At 33.2% G+C, this 12,009-nt stretch overlaps 1 protein-coding gene across 1 annotated transcript in view; it reads right to left on the bottom strand.

Annotated features, from left to right (window-relative positions):
* The window catches only part of LOC100377292 (reelin-like), a 65,889-nt gene extending 58,984 nt beyond the window's left edge, over positions 1-6,905 (bottom strand). The window contains exon 1 of the mRNA XM_085496876.1: positions 6,051-6,905. Coding sequence (XP_085353002.1) covers positions 6,051-6,261 — 211 coding nt within the window. The 5' untranslated portion in view covers positions 6,262-6,905. The remainder of the gene's footprint in view (positions 1-6,050) is intronic.
* Between the last annotated feature and the right edge of the window lie 5,104 nt (positions 6,906-12,009).

Here is a 12,009-nt window from a genome sequence, read left to right as displayed (position 1 = left end):
CACATTTTTTTGACCACTTCAATAACAAATAAATTAATAATTATTCTATTATTAAACTTTTTCAATACTAAACTACATACAGCTTTGTGTACCAGTTATGTGTTACGATCGCATGAAACAACACCCAGTACAAGATAGTGACAAAAAACTGCGATGTCAGGCCCTGCTATTATAAGGAGGAATTCTTTATAGATCTACCCATCCAGCGATTAATCCACTTGAGCGAGCAAATTGAACATAAATGTATTGATCTTTTATGAGGATCTTCAATACGTTTTCTTTGGAATAGGTTTGTACATTGGACAAGCTTTTACAGGAACGGTCCAGGGGTACTATTCACAGCTTGGCAGCAGGTCTCCCACTGGGTTACTACATTACTGCAGACAATGATAAGGATCTTGTCAACACAGGTATAGCACTCGCTAACTATAAATGAAGAACATGGCTTGCTTGTCCAAACAATGATTGTTCCCAAAACATTTATTCCTAATCTTATTTTTTAGGGACTCATCCTCAGACAATAGCAGGTGTTGTTTTATTTACAACAAGTACAGCTCTGTGTGAAGATCACCACCTGTGGATTTTCACAATGCAAAATTCTAACAAAAATTCAAGATAAAAATTTTGGGAAAATTTGCCTGGCCTTTTCAGTTAGAATCAAAGTACTATACCCTCTGTATGTTCAAGTTCACCCTGTGCTTTATGTTTAAGTTGGTTTTATTAGCTTCTTCAGGTCCATTGTCAAAGTCAATGATAACAATGATAGGAGACAAATGTTTACATGTTTTTAACAGACAGACAACTGAATAATACTACAAATATTTGCTTTAAGTTCTATCAAATCACAGACATAAACACAAATTAAAGTTACATTCTCATCTTGTACGATCTGCAATCAACCTCTCGCTGACCCTTGTACTCGTAAAGATTTGGATTTTGTTCATGAGAAATCTCATCTTAGAGTCCTGAAATGTAATTCAGAAGACAGTCCTAAAGCTAGATAAAGATCGAGGCCTTGAATGATAATAATAATGAAAATTATGTTGTACCAACTTATTTCATAGAGATCACTATAGCCAGTGAGAAGGTTTCCTGCATACAATACTCAGTGGAAATGCAACTTTAAGTTATAATTATCACCAGACACTTGTTTGTTGCAACATTTTTATGGAAATTAGTTTTATTATACCAAATGAATGATATCAGCAGTAGGAAACAAATGTAAAAAAAACAGCTAATTGAATCCTACTTGAAATATTTCAAATACTATCAACAAAATATTTATGCAAATTAGTTAATTAATATGCAAGAATGGCATATGTTAAGAATTCTCCCCGACCTTTACCAATCATTAGGTTTAATGTACATTACATGTACTTTTATACCACAAATTAAAACAGAGCTTTAGAATTGGAGTCAACTGAAATCAATCTCCCTTACATATTTAAATATCATGTAGCATATATCTACATAATGATTATCAATGTATATGCAAATTAGCTAATTAATATGCAAGAATGTTTTAAGAACTCTCCCCACCTATACCTGCATACCACAATTCAAAACAGAGCTTTAGAATTGGAGTCAACAGAAATTAATCTCCCTTACATATTTATACATGTCGCATATATATGCATAATAATTATCAATGTATATGCAAATTAGCTAATTAATATGTAAGAATATTTTAAGAATTCTCCCCACCTGTACCTTTATACCACAATTCAAAACAGAGCTTTAGAATTGGAGTCAACTGAAATTGATCTCCCTTACATATTTAAATATCATGTGGCATATATCTGCATAATAATGATCAATGTAAGTGCATTATCTTCTTGATGTCTTGCAATCGGTGCTGTGGGGGAATATTTGTTGAAATTTTTAGTTAACAGTCAACAGGTGTCATTAGAAATACGATTCCAGGGGCACTTGAATTGTTGTCAGTTATACAAATCATATGCTACCGTTTTCAATGAAACTAGAACAGAATAGCCTTCACTCGATGAATCGACTATTAATACGATTGAAATACGGTTTATATCTTGCTCTGTCAACAAAGATAATTACAAGGGTGTGATACACCTTTACTCAATTCGTGACCTGGTAGATATCGAGCGTAAGATGACACGAGTATGACCAAACTGCTGATAAATAGTTCATTAGATAAATACTTCCAATATTTAAATTGTTGCATTGAATTCCATGTAAGATTTTTGAGATATTGAACATGAGTTGTAACTTGTCAATATTAAAATCAGGGAGTTTCATGAATACATTTTTCATAGTAATAAGATGTATTCATGAGAGATGTTGCTGTAAACAGCTACAATCAAGTTAAGTACAACTATACTCTTGCTGTTTCTGCGTTAAATTTTGAGTAATAACAGACATCTGATGCAGCTTTCAAGGCTGCAAACACATGGAATATTTATTAAATATTAAAAAGACTAATTTTCTTTGTTGAGAAAGATCTGTTAAGTTATTATTTCTTTTTATGAATACTTGTTTAATTTAGTCTGACACATTCACAATTGTGAAGATATTTTTGAACAAATTGAAAGAATGTCAAACATTCTTGAACTTTTAAATTAAAAGGTCTCAAAAATAGGAAGGAGAAGTAGACAGTGAGAGAGCACAGATCAATTACTTAGCATTGGTAGCCTTGTTATTTCCTATTACTTTGTGGGTCCTTTGGCCCTCTACATAATAAGTATGGAAACGTTACATCGTTTTTTTCTCGTACGGTCAATTGGTCACCAAGACGTTGATTGGTTGCCAATATAACACGCTGCTAATGTGTGGTACAATGGATGTGAGAGTTATATGTTCTGCACACGAGCTGTATCAAAAAAAATAGTTGCTACAGAGATGAAACTGTGATGTTGGAATAAATTTACATGGTTGACATGGTTTAAAATTGAAGCAATATTCTCAGGCTAAATTGATGAGGACCAAAGTACTCACAAAATAATAGAAAGGTAACCAAGCTAGGACAATGATCAATCAGAGACAATTTTATGAGGTTTTAATGAGCCCCATTTGCAGTATCTTTGAATCATCAATAAACACGCATTGACGGCTGAATGTGACAAAGTTAAATAGCCATGTCTATCTACATTAATCACATGGAACTGTTCCACTATCATCTTGACAAGACCATGGAAGGCACCTACAAGACTGAAAAAAATTGTACAATTATTTCAGATTAGACTCAGATTGCTTTAGATACTAATTATCACTACAGTGTACATGTACAAGTATACAATACAGTCAGTCTGAACCAAACACAGCATAAATTGGACAGCGTTCAATCCAAATTCTAATACAAGATTTTCTCTAAAGGGTTGTATACTGTAAAATGTTTATTGCTAGGAACTTTCGCAATCAAAATCAAAATTTCACTCGTCTCTGAATACCGGTATGTGTTTTTAGGATTCCGACAAATTTTCAATGCTACAAAATATCATGATTTTCACCAATTTTATCTCTCCTTAAATCCAAACAGTTCACAGAATATAAAAGGCAATGATCTTTAAGTCTGAATGTAAGTGTCCAGGATAAATAAAACTTGCATGCAATAAATATCATTTAACATTCAACCCTATTTCCTCTCTAAACATAAGTTTGCAAGTGTGAAAAAAATGAAACAAACTTTGAAAACATCTCAGTGAAGTTTTTGCACACAATAACTGAAATCACCTTCAACAACCCCCCCCCCAAAAAAAAACAAAACAAAGATTACATTTGCTACCTACATGTTTTAAATTAACAGCCCTGACAATGAGCTGTTTCTCAGTTGCCTAGTTTAAATATACTGAGACTACATACTGTATAAACTACTCATTTTACAGGAAACTACAACATTTTTCAACAGTGAAACTTACACAGCAGTTCTATATACAGCACAGTTCTGACAGCAACAAAAATACCAGTCTACAGCACATTCATTATATTAGAAATTTTAAAGTAAATTGCAGATTTTGTGTACTGTAAAAGCATTAATTATTCATCATTTTTAAATTTCACTATTTTTAGTGATAAGGAAAATCTGCTAAATTAAATCCATGTGAGAATGTAAAATAACAATAGAACTCGTTTGTGAACTTAAAACAATAGAACTCGTTTGTGAACTTAAAACAATAGAACTCGTTTGTGAACTTAAAACAATAGAACTCGCTTGTGAACTTAAAACAATAGAACTCGCTTGTGAACTTATAACAATAGAACTCGCTTGTGAACTTAAAACAATAGAACTCGTTTGTGAACTTAAAACAATAGAACTCGTTTGTGAACTTAAAACAATAGAACTCGTTTGTGAACTTAAAACAATAGAACTCGTTTGTGAACTTAAAACAATAGAACTCGCTTGTGAACTTAAAACAATAGAACTCGCTTGTGAACTCGCTTGTGAACTTAAAACAATAGAACTCGTTTGTGAACTTAAAACAATAGAACTCGTTTGTGAACTTAAAACAATAGAACTCGTTTGTGAACTTAAAACAATAGAACTCGCTTGTGAACTTAAAACCAAGTGAAATTGTTCAAAGATTAATAGCAAAATTAAGTGTGAGTGAAAATAAATGGTTTTACAGTACATAAAGAAACAAACACAAACATTATTCATTCCTTGATTCATGTGTGAAAAACAAATATAAACTTTCCTCAAATTAATGTTCGGTAAATATCTTGAATGTAAGAAATCACTTTTTGTTTTTCTTCTAATAAATGTATTGCGAGGGTGTCAAGTTGTAACCACCTCAAAATCTGGTCATATTGGGCTTCCATATTACAGTATCACATCATGGTCGTGAAAAGTGCTTTTAGACCAAACTGAATTTACTAATTTCACATGACCCAGCCCTAATAGGATTCAGTGAATGAATACTGTGATTACCTGAAAGAAAAGTCAAGGATCTGGAGATAAAGTCAAGGATGCTTTTGTCTCTGGCGCTTAGCGAGTTCAATACACATTCAGACAGCATAAAACGATAGTCTAATTTCAACCAACACAGTGTATAGACGAATCATAAAGAAACATGAAGTACTGTACACATCTAAATATAAAAATTCCCAAAGCAGATGGGATGGGTTTTGTGTGTAAAAAATAAAAGGTGGTGCTTGTATGCATGGATTGTATACCAAAGAATCATGTTAACAGAGAGCTGTTCCAATAGATTGTAAAGGTGCACCAAAGTTACGGTGAAATTGAAATCAAGCTTCAGTTTCTTATTCTTTTCTCTCTTTGAAGAGAAGGGTTGTCAAAACTGAATAAACAACATTGATCATTTCTGGACTGATTGCGATTACTTTCGTTATAAGCCTCAGTGAGCCCAGTTAGACCATGAAATTAAACATTACCCAGCTCCCAAAATTAAAAAATAAACAAAAAAAACAAGAGGTAATGTTTCATTCTGCACCAATACATGTTATTTAATACCACTATGGTACTCTATAGAGGGATAGAAATTGAAGGAAACCTCTTGTAATGCAAATAGTTCTGTTACTGATTCTACGATAAGTTGAGGAGTTGTCGCCAAACGTCAGTATCAATTCACCAGGTACCTGTATCTTAATGTACCTAAAGAGGGATAGCTTGTTTCAGGGTCGCTAGAGTAACTTTATTTTCAACAATTCGGCAATTAGAAGGCAATTTAGTTAATTTATGGGTGCTGAGCGGAAATAAAACAGCCACCACAAGAAAGGAATAACAACATTAGGGCAGTATTATAATAAGGATGCTACGGGAAAAAAGTTGAAAAGTGAAAAGCTGTCATACGTGTATTGTGCGACAGGATATGTTGTCGCACAAACTATGCTAAGAGACGGAAGTTGACAAAAGCACATTAACAAAAAGAAAAACTTAGTTATTGTTAAAAAAAGCCATAATTGTCAGTTCCAACTGTTTAAAAACATCAGCAGTTTGCAGCAAATTTTTTTCTAGTTTTTTTAAATAAATCAAATCGCTGAAATTTTAAATTCAAATATTTAAAATAATCAACATATAGACATCACACCACTACAAGTAACAAAGAAAAAAATCATTGGCTTACCCTGATACATCTGCCCAGGTGTGTAGTACGACGGGTTGCCAACTATAGACACACTTAGCGTGACTTCATCACTGTCCACACCCGCTTGGTCTAATCCTCCTTCAAAGTTACACATAAAGAAAAACGGCTGCATACCGGAGAACATACCCCATGACATACCCACCATCACCCCAAGGGTGACGACCGTTATAAAATTCATGGTCAAAAACATCACCGATTCAGAAACAAGATGGGTGATCTTTCAACACATCGCTTGCACTCAAAAGTTCCACTGCCAAGCAATGTAACCAACAGTTCAAACTTCTGTTCACTGCCTATTCCCTGATAACTCAGCGTGGATGAATTAGATGTTCCCGACGCCCACTCATCTATCGTATGAACGTTTAATCCTTATACTAAGAGAAGAGTTAAAAGTATACCAGATGTTGACAGTTCAGTCATTAAACAGTGGTATCTGCAGTCTCGGATGTTCCGCTTGATATCAGCTTGTCCGTGTGGTAGATTGTCGGCTAAGAGCAGAAGAACTTTACCCAGGCTACTTTTTTTTTTTCTTAAAAGGACTTGACTACACGGCACAATAGTATATAATGCCTTTGTTCATTCACACTTAACACCGCTTTAGAATATCAATACCTACGTCTGCAGTCAAAATACCACTACAACTCATTGGCGCGGGGAACTCACTGATGACAGAGGTAAAATGTCCAATTTGCAAGTATGTCAAAGACCGGCAGATAGCCACAATTTGAACATATCACACCCGGCCTATTCTTGAAAAGTTTGACAGTTTGCCCTGAGTTTGCCGAGTAATAGCTGATAATCCAGTCAAAAGATTTGAACTGTTATCAGGGGCTGCACCATTAATTACAAGTAGGGATGGAAGGTGTGAGGGACTAAGAATACAATGTTAAAGTAATATACCAAAATATTTTTACAGACTATTTCATTATTATCAATCTATAATTTCCCGGATATTTTAGTAGAGTCGATCACTATTACAATTTTCACAGAAATATTTCAGTTTTACCTATTTATTTTATAATAAAGTTTTAATATTGAATTTCACTATCCAATATTTCAACCAAATTTACATGATGATTGGCATCAAATTAAAAATGGTTTTGTACAGGAAATAAAGAATACACACCACCCAGAGAAAAATATACATTGTACGAGACCCACATGCTTTCTAATGTATTTTCTGCCACACAGTGGTGAAATATTTATTTAAATTGCAGTTATAGACAAGGATGAAAGGTATAACTACTGTTACTGTAAATTATTGTTTCCCCTTGATCAAGTTTTTTTTTGGGGGGGGGCTATCACTGTTTTTTATGAATATACATTTTTCTGCAATTTTCCCAATTTGTTTTCTGTGCAGATTTTTATTTTAAAAAAATCAATCACCCGCCCACCCCTTCCTACAGAGTTTATGATGGTCAACCCCAAATTTCAGTAGGTTATAAAACAAATTCTAGACTCCAGCGGAAATGCTGACCCAATACAAACCATTAAAGTATACTTCTAATATATGAAGGCAAGTGATTAAGGCTAAAGCCATTATACAACAATGTAGGTGAAAACATTACCAATACATTATAAATAATGATTATACGGTAGCATTTCCATGGCGATGAAAAAAGTCAAAGTATTGTTATCAATAGGAGAGGGTTAACCACATGTCAAACACTGACATCACAAAACCATTCTACAATATAATCAATCATTCTGAACATGCTCAGTTACGACATTTAACAAACATTAGCATCAATAGAAATGTAGTTTAAAAACCCCAAGACAACATTTCTTTTCATTCATGTAATACTCTACTAAAATGAAAATACATTTGAATAAAAATTAATTTCAAGCATAATGCATGAAATTATACATTTATGCCATGTGATATACATTTATCGCCATGCGTTTATACATTTGGTACCACATGTAATTTCGACCCAGTTATACATGAATCTAAGATATGATAAAACTGGCATTTTGGTAGTTTTTGCCATTAAATTTATTAGTAATATCAAAGATTTATGTGACATATGTCTGTTGAAATCTAACAACTTAATTCCTAAGTAAATCTTGAGTAAACTATCCGAGTTCAAAGCCCCAGATAAGAATATTTAATTTCGAGGCAAGTATAGCAGCAAAGGTCTTAATCATACAATAAAAGAAGCCGAACATTTATTTTTTATTCTGAATTTTTTTTGAAGTATTTGATTGTGATTGCATATTGACTGAGTTTGTTTATGAATGAAAGCATATCAGATACTTGTATGCAGAGAACACGATTCAAGATAATGTTTTTGTTTTTTTTTATTATCTTTTATGATATCTCTTCACAGCAAGATTTAAGTAAAGACATTTGAAATTATTTATTTAAAATAATGTTTATGATAAATAATGTTTTTTTTAATAAAACAACAAGATTGGATAAAAATTCTCCAATTTTAAACAGAAATAGTTGAGAATAATAATAGAAAAGAGTTGGCAGTGGCTGCAATATTTGCGTATTGTCTTGTGTTCATCAATAAGAGCCTTGTTTACCCATAATCTGTTGTTTGTTTACTAATCTGTTTCCACAATACCCAGCTAAACAGCAAGCAAAAGAATGATACAGTGTCAATAGCATATTGTATATCACGCCTAAGGTGACCTCAACTGACCCCATTAAGCTTTCGTCTATTCTGTCCGAGTCCGGTCTCACGACACTAAATCGGGTTTCATGAAAGCAGGTGAAAATTAACTGACGATTATTCAATTTTTTTACAACTGGGGGAAATACTCCCAGGGCACGTATTTATGTACGTATGTATGTAAGCATAATGTGGAATGCAGGTCCACCTTGAGAAACCTTGTTAACAAATTTCTTTTGCCAAATTTTTGGATGAATATTATACTCGCAACATTTATGAATGCAGAATTTTATCGCAAGTAAAACATCATCTAGTGTAGTCAAAAAGAATTATTTTGTGCGCTATAGTAATGTAGGTTCAGTGATTTTCAAGGGGCCACAGCAAGCCACATTATAAATTAAAGTAATAACACAATAAAGCAACAAGTATTCTTTTATAGCACATAAAGTATATTTGATTAGAGTTTATGCCATTTTATATAGGCTGGCTGTGTGAAGGAATGCGAGTCTGCTGTATAACAGAATTAAAAGGTAATGAAATATTAAACCGAACATATCGAACACAAGTTGCAGTCTCCACGGATCCACCCAATAGATGTTTTTTCGATTAAGAGTCTTAAACAACGGCTTTCATTGTGAGAAAAACTAACAAGAACCAGGAGAGTATTTTGGCAGGTAAACAGCCTGAACACTGATCAAACAGGACATTTTTCCAAGGTTAAAATGCCTGCTTTTTTGCGGCACTGTTGCTAGGTGTGCTGGAATTTCTCAATGATACAGATCGAGCTGATACAAAGACGCAGTGTGCTTGTATTTTTAATTTAAAAGTTAGTAGCTTTTTTGTGTGTCTAAATGTACAAATCCTGGATAGCAAAATGAACGGTGCTTTTCAATCGTATTTAATTAAAGATGGATGTCAAAACGAGATGAGATCAGATACGAAAAGCTGCTTATAGGTGGACTGAGGCAAAATATAAACTTAGTCCAAATCGAAACAATAGGTGCATGCATGGTCAACATAATTGAGCAATGGGGGGAAAACACACAGACAAATACAAACTCAATTCTTCTGTTCTTCATTTTACACAAAAATAAACTTTAACAAAGGAACAATCTACCCAGCATGAACATTCAGAATAATAATATGTTGTTGGTTTGCTTGCAGCTTTGCATTCTGGGATATTAGCTATAGCACAACTGCCAAATTGAAAGAGAGATTCACTAATTAGAACAATACTAAAAAGGGAATAATTAACTACGTCTTACATATGTCCTACAATTGTTTTTTTTTTGTATAAACCATTTTCACAATTTGAGGATTTCATGGCATTCAATACGACAAAAATTCACAAAAGTCATTACCGTAGGATTCCACAGAAATTGTCATTATGAAAGTTTATTTTTACAGTCTAGCGGAAATTTGTCACTCGCAAAACTGAAGTGAATTACAGTAGATTAATTACACATCTGTTGCACTGAAAATATTTCAGACACCACATACACTAAATAACGAGATACATGTAGTTTGAAATTAAATTTGTCATGAAAATTGTTAGCACTTCTTTTTCTTTGCAGTTTTTATTTCTGCTTTGATTTCTTTATCTGATGGCATTTTCTTGAGTTTATCATATACTAATAGGTAATAAATAACGCAACCAACTGCTATTGGAATAGAATAGAATAGAATAGAATAGAATATAATAGAACTGTGCGTGTTTCTGGTTCTGAGATGTTCTAATTAATGGTTTTGTAACAATCCTTTTGCTTTCTTTTATTTTTAAATTATTTTGCAATAAAAAAAAACATTTTGAACTGACACTCACCAGAAACAAGTAACATTTTTGGTCTAACAAACTTAAGTGAGTTATACAACATTTACAACTACCTGTAAACTCTCATCTAAGGAAGTCAAGGCAGTATAAAAACACTATTTAGTATTAGGGGGGGGGGGGTCAAGGATCTCTGACTAAAGGCAGGTAAGGACGATAAATCATGGTAAAAGATTCTTCTAGTGGGTAAACAATGACTTCCTCTATTCTGTTATTTCCAGACAAGCTTTGCTGACAATCTATGTGTGTGGCCGCAAGACATAATCGTGGGAATACATTTGTAAGTGTTCTGAATTAAAAAAAAATACATCTCACTGAGAAACATCTAATTTTACTGGAAATTGGCTTCTCAGTATGTTATTAGTTAGCAGCAAGCGATGAATCCAATTATATGCATAATTAGTAAACAAAAACTATTTTTTTTAATACAATAGTATGTATGAAATAGGAACTTCACAAACAGTTGAATACCAGTCATTCTCTAGGTCTATATGGTGAAGTTATTTTCTTTTGTTTTTCTTCAGGTAACATATACTAGATTCTCAAAACTTTCTACTCTTTGTTAGAAGCAAGATTTTATTAGTATGAACATTCTGATTAACCCTTTGAATGCCTAAGTCAACTTATGTCACCTTTTGCAAAATGCACTTACAATATTTTATAACTGTTTTGATGAAGACAATGTCTAATAAGGCAATTATGTTTATCTGATTAAAACAACAAAACTATCAACAAATACACAGAAATATGTAATTTTGGCGACAAAAATATAGCATTCAAATAGATGGGGTTGGTATATATTACATTTTAAAGTACCACAGTTTTTGCATGTAAACAACATTTGCCCTATGAAACCCATCAAGAATGAGGTAGTGCAAAAACAGTATCACTTTAAAAACATTGTCAAAACTGCTGACCGGACATGCAATTAGTCTTTCAGATAGGAACATAAGCTCACTGTCAAGAATACAGGAATCTAATGAATAACATTTGACAATGCTAGTAATGGATTAATAGCTGGTATCTACTGTTAACAATTTGTCTGTAATGACTGGCACCATAGGGGAGACTATGCTGGTACTTGTACATAGAGCAAGACCCCAGAAAATTTTCATCGAGAAAAAAATTCATGGTTTTTTACCAACTTGCAAAATTTGGGAAATTTGTCTATCATAAAATTAAAGTGCGAAATAAGTTCCTTTTGTACCCCCCCCCCATTCCTAACCCTACCCTCCAGCACTCCCATTTAATTGTACATGCCCCTTCTAATGACATCTATAGTTATCTAGAGGGGGAATATACAAATGAATTGGGTAACTGGGAGTGAGTGGGAGTGAGTGTTAGAGTTAGGGTTAGGGTTAGGGATGGGGGGTACAAAAAGAACTCTTGCCTAAAGTACTTTACAGTGTTAAATGTTGGAGTTTTGTTTACATTTTGTTTTGCACAGTTCAGAATCAAAAGTTTCATGAGACCAAATTAAAAGAACAGT

This window comes from Saccoglossus kowalevskii, chromosome 3 (assembly GCF_978046115.1).
Source record: "Saccoglossus kowalevskii chromosome 3, keSacKowa6.1, whole genome shotgun sequence".
Lineage (NCBI taxonomy): Eukaryota > Metazoa > Hemichordata > Enteropneusta > Harrimaniidae > Saccoglossus > Saccoglossus kowalevskii.
Note: the sequence above shows the minus strand (reverse complement) of the source record. Positions and strands in the feature narration are given on the sequence as shown.